At 49.5% G+C, this 20,961-nt stretch overlaps 1 protein-coding gene across 3 annotated transcripts in view; it reads right to left on the bottom strand.

Moving 5' to 3' along the window:
- Nucleotides 1-20,961, bottom strand: part of ZNF217 (zinc finger protein 217) — a 301,010-nt gene that overhangs the window by 196,006 nt on the left and 84,043 nt on the right. For all 3 annotated transcript variants that reach the window (XM_069651143.1, XM_069651144.1, XM_069651145.1), the window contains exon 3: nt 12,011-12,136. In XM_069651143.1, coding sequence (XP_069507244.1) covers nt 12,011-12,136 — 126 coding nt within the window. The remainder of the gene's footprint in view (nt 1-12,010; nt 12,137-20,961) is intronic.

Raw genomic sequence — 20,961 nt, 5'->3', positions numbered from 1 at the left:
ATGGACCGTGCAAGGCCATCCATGCCTGGATGATGTACACTCTGTTCACCAAGGCCCAATCCTTGTCGTAATCCCCTGAAAGTGGGAGGAGGATATGAGTATCATCTGCATGGTTAGTGTAGGTGATACTGAGATGATCCAGATCATCGAAAAGGAACAAGTTACTTACCTGTAACTGTTCTCCAGCATGGGTCTGGCATGGATTCACAGGCTCATGAATAATCCCCATCGTCAGGCTGGGAATCCTCGGTAAAGAAAAATCAGTATCAGTTTAGTTTCTGATCTGTCTTTCGTAGTAGTAACCAATAACTGATCTCTGCGTCATACTGACCACAGCCAATGACTGCCACCTCCCTAAGCCCACCCTCTGGCAGCCATCTTCAGATTTGGTAGCACGTGAAGTGGCAGTATGACCAAGTGAAGAGCCACAGAGGGGTAGGCGGGAGGGTTCGCATGTGAATCCATGCCAGACCCATGCTGGAGAACAACAGTTACAGGTAAGTAACTTGTTCCTTCTCCAGCATGGGGTCTGGCATGGATTCACATGCTCATGAATAAAAGAATACATAGCAGTACACACAGGCACAACCACGGGAGTTGGCAAAGGCTCAACATTAAGCATTACATCCAAACTCAACATTAAGCAATTCTTACCTCCTCACCAGGCTCACCTCAGGCGAACAGGTTGCGCAGCACTGCTTGGCCGACCCTGGACTCCTCCCGGGAATCCCGATCGACGCAGTAGAATTTCGTGAAGATGTGCGTCTACCTCCACCTAGCTGCCCTGCAGATGTCCAGCAAGGGCACACCAGATAGGAACGCCGTGGTAGCTGCGATCGCTCTGGTGGAATGGGCTCTCGGACGGCCAGGCAGCGGTCGGTTTGCCAACCGAAGACAGTACATGATACAGCCGGAGAGCCATCTGGAAATGGAAGCCTTCGAGAGAGCCTTCCCTGATTGACAGGTCCAAAGTTCACAAAAAGTTGTGAGGTCTTCCGAAAACTCTTCGTGCCGTCCACGTAGAACTTCAGCGCTCTAGCCACATCCAGCGAGTGCAAAGTCCTTTCAGCCGGCGACGAAGGAGACGGGAAGAAAACAGGCAACACCAAGGGTTCGTTGAGGTGGAAGTCCGACGGCACCTTGGGCATGAAGGAGGGGTGGGTCCTGAGCACTACCCTTGCGTCGTGAAAAGTCAAGTACGGTGGCTTGCAGGAAAGGGCCTGGATCTCTCCCACACGTCGTGCAGAGGTGATGGCCACAAGAAACGCTGTTTTCCACGACAAGAACTTCAATGGAGCCGAGTGCAGAGGCTCGAATGGAGATCCCATGAGCTTGGTCAGCACCACGTTGAGCTCCCACGCCGGGGCCGGTGCCTTCACCGGCGGGAACGATCTGAACAGTCCCTTCATGAATTCTTTCACCAGACGATGAGACCACAAAGACGTCCGTCCCGTGGTTCTGGTGTATCGGGAGATCGCAGCAAGATGAATCTTGATGGAAGCGTGCGCCAGTCCAGCCTTGGCCAGCGTCAGCAGGTAAGGCAGTACTTGAGGAGCCGTAATCCATAGAGGGTTAATCTTCTGTGCGTGGCACCAGACAGAGAACCTCTTCCATTTGTGTCCGTAGCATTTAAGAGTTGAGGACGCCCTGGCCTTTGCAAGAACCTCTCTGCAGTCGGCCGGTATGTCGTAACCTCCAAACTCTAATGCTGCAGGAGCCAGGCCTGCAAGTTCAGGCACTTTGTCGTGATGGAGGATGGCGCCTCCTTCCCTGGAGAGAAGATCGGCGTCCACTGGCAGCTTGATTGGCGTGGACGCTGACAAGTCCAGAAGGTCCGGGAACCATATCTGCCTCGGCCACGCAGGTGCGACGAGGATCATCCTGCACCGTGACCTCTTGAGCTGGTTGAGGAGCCGGATCAGCAGCGGCAATGGAGGGAACGCATATAGGAACAGGCCCTCCCAGGGGAACGAGAAAGCATCGCCCATGCTCCTCGGCTGGGGAAACCTGCGAACAGATCGATCTGGGGTGTGCCCCACCGTCGGAAGAGGCGGTCCACTAGATCCTGTCGTAGTTCCCACTCGTGGCAATAGCGCAGCTCTCTGCTGAGTGAGTCGGCGATGTGTTTTATCCCTGCCAGATGAAACGGCACCAGAAACATCCCTTGGGCGACGGCCCAATGCCACAGATCCTGAGCCTCCTTGGACAGGGCTGGGGATCTGGTACCACCCTGCTTCCTGATGTAGAACATGGTGGTGGCGTTGTCAGTGAAGATCCTCACCACCTTGCCCTTGAGGGATGGAAGAAAGGACCTGAGGGCCCAAAACACTGCACGGATTCCAAGACATTGATATGGAGGGACTTCTCCGTCGGCAGCCAAAGGCCCCTCGTGTGCAGATTTTCAGTGTGTGCCCCCCCCCACCCTTCCAGGGAGGCATTGGTGGTCACTGTCTTCTGGTGGCCCGGGGTCTGGAAGTCCATGCCCGGCGTCAGATGCGCGCGGGTGCCCCACCACCGGATCGCTCGTCGGAAGCTCTCGTCGAGTGTGATCTGTCCTCGAAGCTGCCCGTCGCTTGGATCCAGCGAGCGTCCAGGAACTCCTGCAACGGGCGCATCCGAAGCCTGCACGGGCGGATGAGATAAATGCAAGAAGACATCATTCCGAGGAGGGATTTGATGGACCTCACCCTGGCCGCGTCCGCAACCAGCATCCGTTGCACCTTGCCCAAGATGGCCCTCGTCCTTTCCTCCGACGGAGAGGCCAGAAGCGCCACTGTGTCGAGTTTCGCTCCCAGAAACAGTGCGTCTTACGCGGGCACCAGGTGGGACTTGGCGTAGTTTATGGAGAATCCCAGGTCCGTGAGTAGTTGGACGGTCCTCGCCATGTGCTCCGCGGCAAGCTCCTTTGTCTTTGCTCGGATGAGCCAGTCGTCCAGGTAGGGGTAGACGTGGATCCCCTCCAGGCGCAACCACGCCGCCACCGGTGCGAGGCACTTGGTGAACACCCTGGGTGCCGACCTCAATCCGAAGGGAAGGGCTCTGAACTGGTAGTGACGCCCTTGGACCACGAATCTGAGAAACCTTCGGTGTCCCTTTAGGATGGAGATATGGAAGTAGGCATCCTCCAAATCCAACGACGACAGGAAATCTCCCTCCTCCAGTTGACCCAGGACGTGCTGGAGGGTGACCAACCGGAACTTCTGTGACTTGATGAATTTGTTCAGTCGTCGTAGGTCCAAGATGGGACGCCATCCTCCAGTCTTCTTCACGAGGAAGTATCTTGAGTAAACTCCGGAGCCCCGAAGCCTCTTTGAGACGAGCTCGATGACGCCTTTCTTGAGCATCGCCTTTACCTCCAAGAGAAGTTGAGGGACGTAATGTTCCTTCCTTGCCACGGGGGGACGCGCGGGCACTTCTTTAGAAACTCTAGCGCGTGTCCCTGGGCCAGGGCGTCCAGCACCCAACGGTCGGTGGAGATGGACTCCCACACGCTGACAAAGTTCGCCAGCCGGCCTCCCACCGGGGTGCTTCGGTGGGGGCCCGACCCCACGGCCGGTTCAGTCCTGCTTCGACAAGGCTTTGCCGCCTTGTCCTCCTTGGCGACGACGATGGGGTCTGCCCGACTTGCCTCGTCCCCTGTAGGTTTCCTGTGACGACGAACGGGCCGCTTGACGATAGGTGGAAAATCCGCCGCCGGAACCTTTGGAGGCACCCTGCTTGCCTCCGCAGCTTTGAAAGGGCGGCCGTCGTTGCTGGAGAACACCAAGAGCCCGGGCCGTCTCCGTGTCCGTCTTGATGGCTTGTAGGGAATCGTCCACTGTTTTCCCCAAACAGGTTGCTCCCGTCGAACGGCATGTCCAAGACTCTGGTCTGCACGTCCTGACGGAAGTCAGTTGCCTTGAGCCATCCACGGCGTCTAATGCACACGCCGTTGCCCAACTGGCGAAATCCAGTGTCAGCGATGTCCGTCGCTATCGTAATGGCGTGATCCGACTCCACTTCTCCTTCCTGCAAGATCTCTAGGGCCTCCGCCCTCTTGTCGTCTGGTAAGAAATCCAGCAGGGGGGCGATTTTGTACCACAACTCCCTGTCGTAGCGGGCCACGATAGCCAAGGCGTTAGCAGCCTTAATCGTCGTCGCTGCCGATGAGATGAGACTGCGTCCCATCGTGTCCAATATCTTTCCCTCGCCGTCCATCGGGGAGGTTGATGTAGAGGCCGAGGCCCCCCCGCTTTCTTCCTGGCCGCCGCGGAGACGACCGAGTCCGGGGTCGGCTGTGCCCGAAGGCACAACGGGGCCGCGTCCGGGACCTGGTACTACTTCTCGTACCGATCCCTTCTCGCAGGCGTCGTGGATGGGTTCTTGAGGAGGGCGAGACCCTCATCCCAGATATCGTCCAGTAGAGGTACAGCGAGGACCGTCTTCCTCTTGGTCTCGCCTTCCTTCTTCTCTTCCGGGCAGAGCTGGAAAAGCTTGGATGCCCTGGCGATCATGGCATGAAACGATCCAATCTCGTCGGGCGGGGAAGCCCGGGGAAGCCCGGGGAGGAGGTGACGACGGGAGATCCTTGTCGTCTGTGCCCGTCGCGGCCGTGTCAGTCCCCGTATCATCCCCACGGGTCGTGGACGGGAAGGAGGGCTGAGCAGGGCGCGATGGTTGAAAGGAGGTGGAGGATGAATCCTTCTCTTAGGAGGAGGGCTCCCAGAAGGGCCTGGCTCCGGGTCCCCCGTCGGGAGAGGTTCCTCCGTTGGTGGCAACGGCAATCTCGTCCTTATCTCCGAGCATAAGGACTGTATAGCCAATAAAATGGCCGCCGAGTTGTCTTGCGGCACTGGTTGAGGGGAGTCCGACGGGCGGTCAGGAGCCCCATCGGCACCCTCGACGTTCTCGTCGTCTCCTACGTCGGGGTCCCTCCCGACGGGCTGGTCTTCTTCCACGCCAACGCCGTGGCTTAAGACTTCGATCAGCTCCTCCTCAGAGGTTGAGGCCGAATCCACGACAACCTCCTGCCCCCCCCTTTTTCTTCTCCGTCGGAGGTTTCACGGGGGTCCTGTCGATGGGCATGAAAGAGGACTCCCTCCGCGGTGGCTGGGAGACTCTGGGCCCTGAGGTCGCCACCACTGGTGTAGCCTCCACAGGCTGAGCCAGGGCCGCCGCAACTGTCTCGATAGAGGCCTTGGCTGGATGGATTAAGGCTTTCACCACCTTAGGTGCGCTCACCGCCTTCTCCTTGGGGGGAGGGTCACCACCTCGCTCCCCCTCCTTCGAGCTCGACCGGGGTCTCTCCAGGAGCTTCGCCGGGTGCTCGGCCTTCCTCTTACCCGAGCCAGAGCGTTGGTTTGTGGTTGATGGCGCCGGGGAGGATGCGCCTGCCTGGCGCCCATAGAGCCTGACCGTTCGGCGCTCCCGGTGCCAGCGGACTCGCAGTGCTTGGCCTTCTGTTGAACCCCCGTCGCCGGGGCGCCCTCAAAGGTCTTAGAAGACCGCTCGGACTTCTTCTTCTCGCCTGACGGGCTCTTCCCTTCCAGCCAGTTGGCGAGACGCAGATGGCAGTCCTTCATGGTCCGCTCCGACATATTGCCGCAAAACGCACCGTCCTTCTCCACGTGCGTCTTGTCCTCATGCAGGCAGTAGAGGCAAAGGGAGTGTTCGTCCTCCTTAAAGACATTCTGAAGCTGGCATCCAGGGCAGACCCTGAACAGCTTTCCGGGCGTCAAGCTTCCCTTCTCCTGGGCCATGATCGAGATGGGCCTGAGAAACTTCTGGAGTCCTCCAAAAGCGTGGCTCGACGAAATCTTCACCCTTGAGGGGCGTAGAAGAATCCGACACGGGTCCCCGTTGATCGGATAAAGAAACGGTGGAGCTTGAGGCTCTTTTGACCGAAAAAGAGAACATTTTCCTAAGAAAAAGCACGAAAAAAGCACTAAAGCTCGAGAGCAATAGCACGAGGATCCAAACACTTGACGTGCTGTAAAAATCTGAAGATGGCTGCCAGAGGTGGGGCTTAGGGAGATGGCAGTCATTGGCTGTGGTCAGTATGACGCTGAGATCAGTGATTGGTTACTACTACGAAAGACAGATCAGAAACGAAACTGATACTGATTTTTCTTTACCGAGGATTCCCAGCCTGACGACGGGGAATATTCATGAGCATGTGAATCCATGCCAGACCCCATGCTGGAGAAGGGGGTAAAAATATTGTATAGAGTGAGCGAGACACACAAGCCCTGGGGCACTCCACAGATGATTGGTATGGGGTCTGCTGCTGCAGTGGGTGAGAAGACCTTCATTGTTCTGCCACAAAAGCGCCTCTAGGTGCACCTTTATTGAGTTAAAGACTGGGCCTGAATCAAGTGAGTTAGGTATGGGACAATGTGAGTGGGAGAGCAGTCGATTGGGTTGATGCTCTGAGTTACACCAGATAACAAACCGGTTCCATTTACTAGAATAGCAATATCTAGTGTTAGGTTTCCTTGCCTCCCTGAGGATGTCCATACATCTTTGTGGAAGCCGCAGGTGTCCCAATTCAGGAACCAGGCCGCTAAGTTCAATGTCTGCGGGCATGGGTGAAGCGTTTCCCCTTTGTCTTGCGACATGTTGTACGGGCAAGGCAGTTTGACTGGAGGATATAGAGACATCTCCATCAGATGAGCGAACCAGGGTTGGCGGGCCCACATGGGGGCCACCAATTTCATCGTGACTGGTTCCTGGTGCCTCTTGTGCACAATCTTGTTGAGAAGGGTAGTCGGGGAGGGCGGGGCGGGGGAAGCTTAGACAAATTTCCCTGACCAGGTTATCCATTGTCCATTCCCCTTGGATCGGTTCTGGGGGTACCTGGAGGCGTACTCTTGGCATTGGGCGTTTTCCAGGGTCGCGAAACAGATCAATCTCTGAAAAACCCCATTGTGCGAAAATCGCCATTCGTACTCCCTGGGCAAAATAAAGTCTCTGCGGAGTACGTCTGCCAGAAGATTGAGTTCCCCTGGAACATGTTGCGTTTGAGAGCCCACTTCCAAATGTTCTGAGACAGTTTGGACAGCCCAGGAGAATGAGGGCCTCCCAGTTTGTTCAACTAGTACAAGCCCGTGGTGCTGTCTGAGGATTAGGATAGTCTTTCCCTGTAGTTGCGTTTCAAATGCTTTCAGTGCTTTAACACTGCCAGCAGGTTTATGTGGTTGGACCCTATGTCTGGCGACCAAACTCTGCTTGCTGTCTGCTGGAGCAGGTGGGCTCCCCACCCTGTAAGGGACGCATCCAGAGTGGCTTCCACTGCGGGGGTGGTGAAGGATTTCCCTTTCAAGAGGTTTTCCCTCGACCACCACCGCAATGAGAGAACTAGGGCCGGCGAGACCACTACTAAATCGTCCCCCTGTCCCTTGCCCCGACACCACTGGTTGCTTAGCCACTCTTGCATTGGGTGCATGCGCAGGCGTGTGTGAGGAACTAAGTAGATAAATGACGCCATCATTCCTAGCAGACGCATAGCCTTGCGTACCGTTACCTCTCGACTGGCTACATAGTAAGGGATTTGAAATAACAGGTTTTGAACCCTCTCGTTGGCGGGGAAGACAAGGCCGTCCTTTGTTCGAATTAGAGCCCCTAGGAATGGTTTGACTTGACTGGGGTCTAAGCTGGATTTGTTCTCATTGATAGAGAAACCCAGGCTGAATAAAAGATACATCGTCTTTTGGGTACTTGACAGACATGTTTCGTAGGAGCCCCCTGTTATGAGCCAGTCGAGGCAAGGATAAACTGGAATCGATTGCCTGCGCAGGTGTGCTGCTGCTACTGCTAGCACCTTTGTAAATACCCTTGGTGGAGATGCTATGCTGAAGGGTAGTACGTTGAACTGATCAGGTTTGTTTTCTATCATAAACCTGAGGTACTTTCTGTGCGCTGGCAATATCGAAATATGAAAGTATGCATCTTTCATATCCAGAGTTACCATGTAATCCCGCTGTGGGAGCAGAGGAATTACTTCCTGCAGGGTGACCATGCGAAATTTCTGTGGTTTTACAAACTTGTTCGCTGGACGCAGATCTAGAATAGGACGCATGGTTAGATCCTTTTTGGGTACAAGGAAGTACACTGAATAAATGCCCTCCTTTACCTGTGATAGAGGTACAATCTCTATGGCTCCTTTTTGTCCCAGTATCTCGACTTCTTGACGTATGCAAAGATGTTCTGGTGTTAGTCTTCGTTGACGTGGAGGTCTGTATTTTGGGGATTGGTTGAACTCTACACAGTACCCGTGGGCTATAGTTTTTAGCACCCACTGGTCCATGGTTATTCCCTCACATGCTTTTAGGAATGATGTCAGCTGGCCCCGACCGGAGAGGAATGGGAGGGGAATCGAATCTTTGAATCATTTGGAGCCTGAGGAAGGAGAACCTCTGGGGGTCAGGTTCCTGCCTCTTCCTTTACCACGCCGCTGTCCCCTTTGGGGGTACGGGTGATTGTAAGTATTGGTTCCCTGTGGAGAGTTCCAGTTGTTTCCTGAAGGGTATTGTTGGTGAGTGGAGCGTTGGCCACGAAAAAACCTGTTTCCAAATCCTCGCCTTGTGGAAGGTCTGAGAAATTTGGTCCACACTCCTTAGGGTTTCATGTTTTTTTCGCGGTCTCTAAGGCCTCATCAACCGCCTTTCCGTTGGATTCCTCCACAGGTTTGTTCATAAGAGACGCCTGCATTCCAGGTTTAAACCCTGGATTTCAAAGCCACGCGTGTCTTTGGAGGAGAATGCCCCGAGCGATGGCTCGGCTGGTTGACTCGGCAGAATCCAAAGAGTTTTTTAAAATACTTCGTTAACTCGCTTACCTTCAGAGACTGTGGTAAGTAGGCGAGTCGTAGAGGTTCTGGAGCCTCTTGTAGACCTTGTATTAAAGCCCATTGCGCATCTGCATAACTTGCCAATAGAGTGGTGTTATTGGCGATATGCGTGGAGTACGCTGCCGCTGTGGTAACCCTCTTACCCAGGGCATAAAGCTTTCTGCCTTCTTTGTTATGGGGAGCCTCACCTGTTGATAAAAGGAACCCCTGCTCTTTTCCTTGTGGTAGTGACTACCAAAGAATCTGGGGTGGAATGACCTCTTATTAGAGGGTCTGATGGGTTTACACCTCTCGTAAGAGCCGGTGTAGACAAAGATGGAGCAAGGTGTTTTTTAATCAAATTGAGTAGAGGGATGGCTTGGCTAGTTGGCGGCTTCTCCGAGTATATCCTCAACGAAGTTGGCTTCTGGTGCCGCCTCTTCAGTGGCAATTTTAAAGTGATCAGCTGCTTTACGTAACATTACATTAAATGTTAGTTGATCATCAATAGGAGAAGGATTTCTTGTAGGGGTGTTCTGAGGAGAGTCCAAGGCCAGAATATCTGGGTCTTGTGGCTGTGGGGACTGGGCAGTGGGAGAAATCCCGGCCTTGGAAATACTGTAGGTGACCCACATCTGGGTCCTCCCCCAGCCTTTCATAGGTTCATCTTCAATGGGCTCATGTTCCTCCTCGTTATAGAAAGGATTCTCCTGTACCTTAACTGGTAGAATGTCTTCTTCAGTAAGGTCATAATTATATATGACCTCTTCTAAAGAGGGGTAGAAAAGCCTTGGGAATTTACATCTAGGGTTAGCAGGGCTGTCCTCCCTTGGCCTTCTTGGTGTAGGTTGTTCTGCACGTGAAACAAACTTGTCCAGCCTTTCAATGCAGTCCTCAAACTTTTCCCTAGTCCAGACTGACAATCTAGAACGGTCTAGGGGCGGAAAGGTGTCTCTCAGTCTTCTGTCGAAAAAGTATCCCTAGCACTTCTTCCGTCGAAAAACGTGGAGCTCTGTGCTTTAGCGTCGAAGAAAGTCCTTCCTCACTCTCAGAAAAGTCCTCTGGCGGGACCGATGAAGGTGGGATATCCCGGTCCCCTTCCCTCGACTTCTGAACGCTATCCTTAGATCTCTGCGGATCTTTGGGTCTTTCGGAGAGTCCCTAGCCTACCGTTTATGGGAATCGGTGGCCATAATTCTAGCCAGACTGACCTAGACGTCCTCACCAGTCGGGAGGCACGTAGGTACATCTGACGGTTGTAAGGGAGTCTGTTTCGGCGGAATCGGGGCCTTGCCCGCATCGGCTACCTTTTCCAGCAGTGCTGTAACTTTCGGCGGCGGTAAGCCTTGTCTCGAGTCCTTTGTTTGTAGTCACCATACGCTTTCCTGTGATGCGTGTCGACGGAACTATGTTTTGGGGGTAGCACCCTTTGTCTTGGATTGCCCAGTCGCTAGGCGCGCATGTGGCTGCGGGGAGTGCTGCCGATCTCATCGACAGCGGGTATCACCGGAATTACTGGTGCACCCATTGGCACTGAAGTCTTTTTTGACATAGTCGAAGTAAGGCTAGGGGTTGTGTGCTTAGTGTCTTGCACGTGTGTCTTTGTCGCCGGGGTGCGACTTCCCCACAGCAGAACTTACGCCGTGCTTATCAGGGCCAGGGACATATGATGCGGAACGCGAGCGTTCCGTCTAAAGATCAACAACCTCTGGTTCGGAGGCATGATGGTCACTCTCGCCGTAGTCACATTCAGTGGTAGCGTCAGTGGGAGAAGTGCCGGCCTTGGACATACTGTAGGCCGGCCACCGTTTTACTCTACGCTCTTTCAAAGTCTTGGGGCAGAGGAGCTTACAGGCCGCACACCCTTCCTCTTTATGATCGAGCGGGAAGCACCGGTTACACCGTCTGTGCTCATCCTTCCATGAGAATGTGCTCTTACAAATAGGTCAAAACCTAAATGGAGTCCTCTCCATAGCTGAGGTTACACAGAGTGACTAAGACCAACTGGGAAAGAGGGAAGAAAGGGAAAGGCATTTTTCAGTTTGAAAAGAAATGTTCACCCAACCCCACTCTCCCTACTGTAGAGGCTGGCAGAAGGCCCGGCCATGTGGTCGGCAACGCCAACAGGATCACCTTCTGTCGAATCTCAAAGGTCTTCGGCAGAAACTGGAACAGCCGTCGAGACTAGGGACGGAAGGGGTGATATTTAATATCTTTATAGAATAATTCGCCCAAAGGTCGTTGGACAATAGCAATGTTCTTTACGAACTCCGCATAAGGGCGGCCAGTTATCTGGGTGGAAAAAAACAATCTGAGGGACCACGACGTGTAAGGGATCTTGGGTACACTACATGTCATGTAGGGATAGTGTTACAGGCACACCCGTGTCGACGACCCCTTTCGATTCTCGAAAGACAAGATGCAATACTCTGTGCTTGCCACTGGATGTCGGACTATGCACAGCATGTGATTCTAAGCAAATTGACAAACATCAGAAAAGCAGTTACAAGTGGGTAGAATGCAGCAATTGGAGGCCAGACAATCAAATATGACTATGTAGGTATGAGCGAATGCAGATTGGCTGAGCCCAGCCTCATGGCACGAGAGGCTACATCAGGAAGCAGACAAGTGAGATAAAAGTAGGTAAGTATTGCAATGTGATAAAATACAGAGGAACCATGGAGATAAAAGCGAGGCTGCACAAGGCTGTGTTTTACAGGCTGATAAAATGCAAGGCGGCAAAAGGCGGAGTAATAGGGTCAAAGTCAGTAATGGCAGGTAGAGAGGAATGCAGATGCCACTCAAGGCTGACGAGAGAAGGGGCTAGACGGCATGGTGTGCAGGCTGCTCAAGTGTTGTTGGATCGCGAATGCTGCGCGATCAGAAGTATAGTATAGTAAAGGCTCTTACGTACGCTGCCTGTTTGGGGGACAAAGTATGGTAGGTGGGTGAGAGTGCATCAACATGGATGACAAAATGGAGAAGGTGAGCAATCGCAGGTCGGTAATATCGCCCTGCTCCGTGTGTGTCGTAGGAAGATACGGCAGGAGGTATTACAGCACCGTGCTTTTGCAGTTAACAGTTCCAAGAAACGTTTTCCTATGAGGCAAAATTCCACCAAGTATAATCGGCTCCACCCCATTTTCCAACACTGTTCCAAAAATTGTCAAAGAAAGGTAAATTGAAATTATTAAAATACCTTACCTGTGTGAGTTCGAAGATGAATATTGAGGTAATAATTTGAACGGAAAGACTTTCCACAATAGCTGCACTCTTTAGAGCATCCAAGGTGTTTGATTTTGCCCTTTTCTGAACCATCTTCACTTTTATCTTAAGAGAAAAGGAGACAATAGAACTTGGATTTAAATATCCACTCACTTGTCTTTGTAATTTCTTTTTTTTTTTTTAAAGATTTTATAAAACGCACCCCCACATTCATCTCATCTCTCTTCCGATACAGCACAAATCACCCCTTTAACATTTTCGCAAAATTAGAATGGAAAGACTGCACTTAAGCATATCTTGTTATAGTACCAGCCTTACAAATGTTGCTTGCATTAATTAACAATTAGCATGTGGGAGGATTGGCATGGAATACAGACATTCACGACCACCAAAACTTCCGAGCACTCAGAGCGGATTCTTGCACCTAGTGCACCTTAGTCCTTCATTCTCTTGCTCCGTCCCAGCCACACATCTCCAAGCATGGCACCACGACCCCATGAATTTTCCTGAGGGCACCAAAATAGAATAGGGGCTTTGTATTTCCAGACACCGCTCTTCTCTGGCGGCCATCAATTGCCACCTTTGTCCTACCTGAAATTTCTCCAGCCCTGACCTTACTGCGTACATGGTGTGTGCAGCCGTTTCCTGACCTTTAAGCACAACACCATCCAGCCTGGGTGACATTAGCCCTCACCTGAGGACTGCAATGGATTTTAATTGCCCTCAAGATCATGCTTGCTTGGCTTAAGCCGTTATCTTGAACTCCATTAACAGCAGTGTAGCTCTCAAGCTATGAAGGAATATTATTCAGCCGGTTGTATATTTCCAGCCTATCCCAGACTGGATAGCATTTTGAAGCTAGATGAACAAAGAGATGCATAGAGTTGGACACAACCAAGAATTACTTTATGGAATTCATGGACTGCAGCGGTCCAAGAAGGAACCTACAGGGGTTTTTCAATCCTAGTTCCCAATATGGCTATTTGAAATAAATATAAACTGAAAATATCTGCTCAAGTATGAGACCTTTTAACTCCTTAAATTAAAGCGCAAACTAGTTTGAACACCCATCTGTAGCTTCTTCAGTATCCAGTCCTACAGTTTAGTAATCATTATGGTCTTTAAATGTTCCCCTTGAGGTAAAGAGTAAAGCTTTGCCCACCCTTACCCTACATCTGTCCTATGCCCCTCCTCCATTAAGGTACAATTTAGTAAGATATAATAGAATAGCAAGCCCATTCCGCCAACAGAAGACGGAGTAAAAAGGGAAAAAAAAAAAAAGATCAATACCCGCGCCACTAGTACAAATCACATTTCTCAAAAACATTTCTCATCGAATGCTGGCCAACTGAAGCACATAAAAATGTCAGTCTCTAGAGAACTGTATAAAGATTTGGTCAAGCGTTGAGCATCAAAAGGGCAACTGTATCAGTCTGCCATTTGTGGAAAGCACACCAGGTTACCCTATAATGGACTCGTTAGCCATAGGATAGGCTTTTGAAATGGAGAGCATGTCCCATCCAGACCAAGATTTTTTAGAGGCCAGGAAAATGTCTGCTCATACCATAATCTCTGAAGTATCATACAACCTATCAACAGGATCATACTCTCTTCAGATACAAATTTATTTGCCTGGGAAGATGATGGCCGGAAATAATCTGGTTAATGTGAAAGACTGAAATTACCTTTGGAGGTTAAGAGTGGTGTGTCCGAAGAGCTACATTATGATAATGGAAAATAGAATTCCTACACACAGTGGACTAATTATTGGGCTCAACAGTCTGGTAGACGTAATGAAACTTTAAAGTACTGAAGGTCATGAATTTGCATACGCTCAAAAGAGAAATCCATTGGAACTATGCACAATTCATAAGGAGACTATCCATTCCTTACTGGTCATTCCTCTTTCTTCCCTCTCCCAAGTCATACTGGGGCCAGACCACCCTCCAGTATCCTTTGCCAGCACTTGCCCTTGGGCTCCCTTTCCCGAACTATCCCAACTTAGTCCTCCCTGTACACTGCACTCTTCCTCCCCATCACCGCTCTTTCCTCTGGCCCCTACCACCTTGGCCCGACCAGCACTTCCCTACTGTTATGGAGAATTCTCAGAAATGTGCCAATTCCACCTTAGAGACCCCCAGCAACTTTGCTGGATTTTGAGGACTTTATTTCATGTATTTTTATGTGATTTTATACACTGTTTCTTTTGGTTGTGGAGTCTGACAAACGCCATAGGCATCATCTTTTACATTGTGTCACACAGCACCTTCAGTGCAGTGGCACAGGTAAGTTTTTCAGATTTCTCAAAAGTTTAAATACTACTGTTTCTAAGAGCAGCAAAGTGAGATTGACTTTACTTACCATTGTAACTTTCTAGACCCAGCACGCCCTATCGCGTGCTGGAGGAGTTACATAGTATCCCCTTTGTCTAGTTTCTCATCTAACATTTTTTATGTTACCCTTTACGCACTGAATTGCTTGTGGCAGTGGTTTCATTTGATCTACCATAGTGTGCCTTTACAGTGCGCGAGCTGCATTCGCAGCTACAGTAAGGCACCCACGGGAGCCATCTTTGTCAAAATGAACCCCGGTCTTTTTTCGCCATTTCTTTGTGGAAAGGTACTTCTAGAGATTGGCTCTGCGCACCAAACCAGGTTTGGTCTCTTTGTTCATTTCACCTTTCGCGGGATTCACAAGTGAATCCTGCCTCTGGCTCCAGAGTGTCTGGCGTAGGCAGGAATTGAAGGAGGTGCCCAAAACTCCCTGTGCTTGGTCTCCTAGGAGACCCAAATGCACTCTGTGGTGAATGGCTGGCTGAATGTCCGGCAAGGACAGCCACCCTGCTAGGCTGGAATGAATGGGAGAGAACTGAATAAAAGGCGAGTCCTTTGGCTTGGAAGGCAGAGTCGACCACTGGACGAAGGAACCGAAGAAGAGCTTGAAGAGGACTCCTGCTGCAACTCCTGGACCGTTGGTTTGCCCGGTGAAGCCCTGCTGCAGTGCCGAAATGCCAAGTTCGCATGGACAGAGAAGCCCCTGCAAGGACGACTTCTCCCCTTCAGTTGGTGGGGCCAATCAGCTCCAAAGTAAGCCACCTGGACATCCATCTCGGAGCTGGTTCAATTTACACAGAGTTGCTGCTGCAAACCGTATAGCCAGGGAGAGGAACACCAGATTGTGTGCTTTGCTTTTAAGCTGGCCTAGAGCTTTCGGAAGATCCTCCGGACTCCCAAGAAGCAGGACTGACCGAGCCTGAGCCCCTCAACAGAGTGCAGGACCCCAGAAGCAAGGAAAGTCCATCTCAACAGCCAGGAACCGTGGTTTTGCAGTAGACACTAGGAGCTGAAACACTGAACAGCCACTGAAAGTCAAGTTTGCTGGTTGCGAGTTTTGACCGTCGCAGTGCATTGCAGGAGTCCGACGCCCTACCTCTTGTCCCCACGACTGAGGCCCAGGAACAGCGAGATCCGCAGAGCTGCACAGGAACAGAGGTCATCAGTTGCATCTTTTTCTTCATTTCTAAGGTACTGTAAAAAGTCTGAGAGAACTTACCTCTTACTGTAGAGTGCTTGCAAATTCTACTTCTCACAAGCCTAATCAGCTTTTGGCCCTACATTTGATTCTTCTTTTCATCAGAAGGCTAAGAACTTGTGGAAAGACTTTTCCCATTTACTCACCAGAAGTGCTTCATTCTATACAAGACGTTTGCCCATTGACTTTGGCTTAGCCTATTGAATTGTATGACTCTTCTTGGAGGATCCAAATGTATTTGCCTGCGTAAGAATATCTGTGGTCTCTTGTTCTAATTATCTTTGCCTTTAAAAAGTAAAAAGTATTCTAAATGCCAACAGTAAGATATTAATGTTCCAAGTTCCCTAGTTACTGAAGTCACCTGTGGGTGTAGGCTGTGTCTGTGGGCTACCCCAAAAGGGTCTTTACTGATTTAGAACCTAAGAGTGTACAGTATTGAAGTATATATGTGTGTTACTATTATATTGCTCCTTTCTGAAGACTACTTATTTTAACTGACGGATAAATAAATTAATAATTGTTTATGCAAGAATCCTTGAGTGTAAGAGTTTATTTGAATACCTGTAATTGTGAATCTTGTGTAACTCCACTACAGTTCACACTGAACCCTCTTAAGATAAGCCTGGCTGCTCAACATGCTACCAAAACTGTAGTACAAACGTATACCAAAAGTTGGGTTTCCTATACCTGTAGTCAGAGTTGTGTGTATTGGTCCCAGAGGGTACTGCACACAAACTTTGCTTAACACCCACCCACACATGTGGGGATTCCCCACTTGTGCACTTCTACCTCTGCCCCCTCCCCCCCACCAACTTGCACGTATCACCTTGTCATGAACATGAAAGCTAGGATGGTCAAAAGGCCGATATAACCGTTCTTTGTTATTGTATTTTTTTTTATTGCCCCATGTCCCTGCCCCTCTTGTCTTGTGGCACCTAGGAACAACTGTGTATAAGCATAATACAAATGTCCAAGGAATATAATAAGCATTTCATAATACTTCTGGAAAACCTACTACATTCATGGGTATTGTGCAGAGATTTTTTTTTTTACGTTGGGGCAGGAGTTACTCAGGAATAGGGGGATTCTGCTGGACAAACCTACGCATGGAGCAAGCAAAAACACAAGCAGTTAAGATTTCTTCTTGGCACAATGTTGGGTTAGAACCTCTGTCCCGAACCATAAATAGAGCTCCTTCCTTTGAAGGATAGTTCTACTTCAAGGTTTTGGATTACTTCAATATGTTCTTGCAGTTTAGCGGAAAATAGAATTCTTTTAATGCATGCATTTTAGGAGCTGTGCAGTCAAGTTCAGAGATGGTAAGCTGTAATAGCATATGTTGCTGTTTTTTTCTTGACAAGGGATCCGCAGTAAGTAAAGAGGAGCCAGATATTGCCATAAGCAGAAGCATTTGCCACACAAGGCCCTGCTTCAGATCAACAAATATACAATCATTTTGGGGACCCACAAAATGCTAAAAGAGATTATATGTTCTGTTAAAGCAGTCACCCTGCTCAAAAATGTGCTAACTACCTTCTATGTTAGAGACAACCCCCTCACCCTCAGCTCTTTCGCTGGACTCATTTCTATCCTGAAGAAAGGGGGACCTTTTCCCCACTCGCTAATGTATTTTTCTGTGATTTGAACTCTGTTTCTTTTGGTTTTGGAGTCTGACAAACTCCATAGGCATCTTTTTACATGGCACCTTCAGTGCAGTGTCACATAGAAATCCTTTGGATTTCTGCTAAGGTTTAAATACTTTCTCTTGGATAACTACTGTTTCCAAGAGCAGTGAAATGAAAATGTACTTACATTTGTAACTTTCTAGACCCAGCACACACACTATCTTCCAATAGGGTGCTGGAGGAGTTACTTAGTATCCCCTTCGTCTAGTTTCTCATGTAAAATGTTTATGTTACCCTTTCTATAATTGATGGCGGGTGGCAGTGGTTTACTTTTTCCTACCATTTTGTGTTTGTACTGCGGGCTGCAATTGCAGCTGCAGTAAAGCAGCCATAGGTGCCCATTTTATCAAAATGGCCTGGTCTTTTTTTACCATTTCTTGTTAGAAAGGCCCCCTCCCTCCCCAAGCCAGCCCAAGAGTGCTTAAAAAGTGCTAGTTTAGAAAGCAGCTGGGCGAGAGTTCCGCGTTTACACTGGGCTGGCTCAGGTCCTCCATAATGATCGCCCCGTACCCCATTATGGATGACCAACCACTGGGTATATGCCAGCATAAAAATTAATTCTAATGCTGGCTTTGACAATATATGGCAGTATGAACGCAAAAAGCACAATCCTATTGCTGTGCCAAATAATACAGTACTGTCTCTGCAATAGCACTCGTTGGCTGTGCACAATAATGCCATATAGCCAATGTTAGTAGGCCTGGTCAAGCTGGCCGTTTCAATATAGGCCAGTATTTTCCCTTAACAAATGTTCCTTCAGCCAGGATGGCCATCAGAAAACTATATCGTCACCTCCCAGATGCCTCCATCCAAATCACTGGCACACCCACACTCTACTTGTATACACAGAGCATTCACACAGATTGCCCTCTCCCCCTGCCTTCCACCCCTCCACCCCACTTACTTGCTCAGGCATCTGCTTCAGGACTCCTTAATGCTCTCCCATGATGGCTTTCGCTGTGAACTAGCAGGAAGCAAAACGGGGGCAGCCAAGATATACTAGAGTCCCAATTCCTGTACAGCGGGAGCACAATAAATGTGCCATTCCTTGTACCAAAATGGCCTACAATACATCAGCAGGTATGCCCAATGCGCCATGCAAGACTAGGGAAGCAATGCTTCCAAAGTCCTGATGCTGCATGGTCCACTTAAATGGCTTGGAACACAACGAGGAAACCAGGTTTCCCCAAAACACCGACTGGCCAAATAGTGCTCTTGGCTAACTGCAGAATCACTTTTCCTCGGTATGCCCTCTGATTTATCCATAATAGAAAGAAGGGAACTGAAGTGCCCCATCAACCATTATGGACAATCTGCCCCAGACACTTCAGCGCTTCCACAGCAACACTTAAGAGAATAAGGGCTAGGAATGATCATGTCGCAATTGTCCTCCCCGTTTTTTCCTCTTCTAGCTATCTGATGGGAAACCAGTGGTGATCAAACAGTTCACCACTGCCCATGCAGCAGAGTGGTTTCGTTTTGCTTAAGAACCGATGAGGAAGTTTGTCAAGAGTGTTCCTGAAATGCGCACAACTACACCAATCACCCATTTTGTGATCAAATACCCAAAATGCATAGACAAATAATTTATGTTGTGAACTCATGCACAGATTTCTCCAACACTGGCATGTCATACAAAGATATGGCCTACTGACTTGCTATGTGGGTCAGTCGTGATTGTCAGGTTCAGATCTTCTAGAGCCACACAACCTTTGGTGACAGTTGTGTAACCAGGAGGGAGGGGTAGTGGTGGTGGGGTAGGGTTGACCGAACCAAAGTTAGGATGCGTTTTTACCATTACAAAAGGGATATTGTCCCAACTATACCAACATTGTAAACTGACGGTTTATAAGCTTACAATTTGTGTTGCAAGAAATGTCCACTTTCAGTATATAAGAAAGTTACACTGGTTTTACGGAGAAAACTAAATTATGACAGCCTAGAATTACCAAGTGAATCAGAATATTCCATCCGCATTCTGATGATTTTCCATACATATATGGTTATTATGGAGAGGTAAGTAATGTATGAAAAAGGAGACAAACAACCAAGATAAACGGCAAAGGGAGCGGTAAGGGATTAAAGCGGCGGGACGGAGACTAACTTCCTCCCCCATTAAGAGAAAAACGAAAAGAAGTTTTAACATTGCGCTCATTTGATGCGAAAATGGAAAATTGACACTTCCGACATGCAACGAGATAGTCATTCGAAGATTCAGCCCAGAGCACTTGAAAACGGAAGATCATAAACAAGAGTGAAGGTTCCAGTGTGCTTTGTATAAAAATCGAGGAGCCTTTGAGACCACAAGCAGTTGGATACTTGTTCAAGATGCCAGCTGGCAGAGTGGCCATAGCGATTGTGAGCACACGCATCATGAAAAACATGTTTCATAGGGCAATGCTACTGGTATATATTGCATGCAAAGGCATCATGAAAATGTGATCTCACACTGAAAAAATCCGGCATACATGGCGTCCCTTCCGTATGAGACGAGTTAGTAAAAAAAGGTCGAAAAACGTTTAAAATGCAGGAATAGGGAGGCAGTTACCCGCTGAATTTTGTATCCTCTCTTGCCTTTGCAGCGCTATTATTGCACCAGTTTGTGTCCCCAGTTAAGGGTGCTGTTTACATGTCACTTCACTGGACAAAGAAAGCCCAGGGCTCCACGCTTACCATGCAGTGTCTTACTATCAGTCCTCATATCGTTCTGCCCAAAAGGTGCTGTGAATGCCACCATTAGCGCCTTACGCAGGCACCCTTTATATGGGAGGAAAAAAATATTCTACAAAAAAAGTTTGGTGTGTCAAATCAAAAATCACATGAAAATAAAAATAGTTTCAAACTTTGTGTGATACGTGAATAGAACAATCACCAAGTCAGGGGGTGTGGGGAAGTTGGGACGGGTTGAGGCCCGCCAGCCCAAGCATAGATGCTTGAGTGGAGCATGGGCCTTGGTGAGGGCAGTGGGCGTTACTGGCCATGTATGCACCCGAGGAAGGGCGTATAGCTATTCACACCCTGGGGGAGCAAATAGTTTACTAACCCCGTTCATTTAAAAACACGCCCCGTCAGAGGAAATGGACTTTGTCTCATTTCCATCACGAGCAGGACAAGAGCACAAATCTTCGGTCAAGCAGCAACTGGAGAGGGAAGGAGAAGATGCCGAAGGTAGTGGGATCTCTTTGGGAGGGTGGATGGACGGAGATGTAGGAAGGCAACAGAGAGAGGGCTCCCTGCTGCCTCTCCACAACCAAGATGGCGCCACCGGGGGGAAAGGCCTCTGGTAGCTGGAAGATGCTAGTGGGACACTGTTTCGCCTGCGTTTCCAGCCACCTAATTGGAGGAGGGTAATTCCGTAATTCCCGGTTGCAAATTTTCTTGAAAGAATGTAAATTGGGGCAGCTAACTGATGCTTGTGGGGCTTTAAAAAAAAATAATAATAATAATTCCCCCTTTACAGTTCTTACCAGGGAAACTTTAGGAACGTACTGTGTAAAGTGAGCCATCACTTATAATAGCCCCTCTGTTAGGCACAATTTGAATGCAGTAGCCTCTGGGAAGACTACAAGCAACTAGTACTACACGTACAGGCAACCCAACCTTTGGTATAAGCTTGTACTACACAGTTTTGGTAGCGTGTTGAGCAGCCAAGCTTATCTCAAGAGGGGAAATTTGAGCATTAGTGGAGTTACAAAGACTCACAATTACAGGTAT

The sequence above is a fragment of the Ambystoma mexicanum genome, chromosome 3p (genome assembly GCF_040938575.1).
Source record: "Ambystoma mexicanum isolate Mex_15411 chromosome 3p, UKY_AmexF1_1, whole genome shotgun sequence".
Classification (NCBI taxonomy): Eukaryota; Metazoa; Chordata; class Amphibia; order Caudata; family Ambystomatidae; genus Ambystoma; species Ambystoma mexicanum.
The sequence above is the reverse complement of the archived record's forward strand: the minus strand, read 5'-3'. Positions and strand labels throughout refer to the sequence as shown.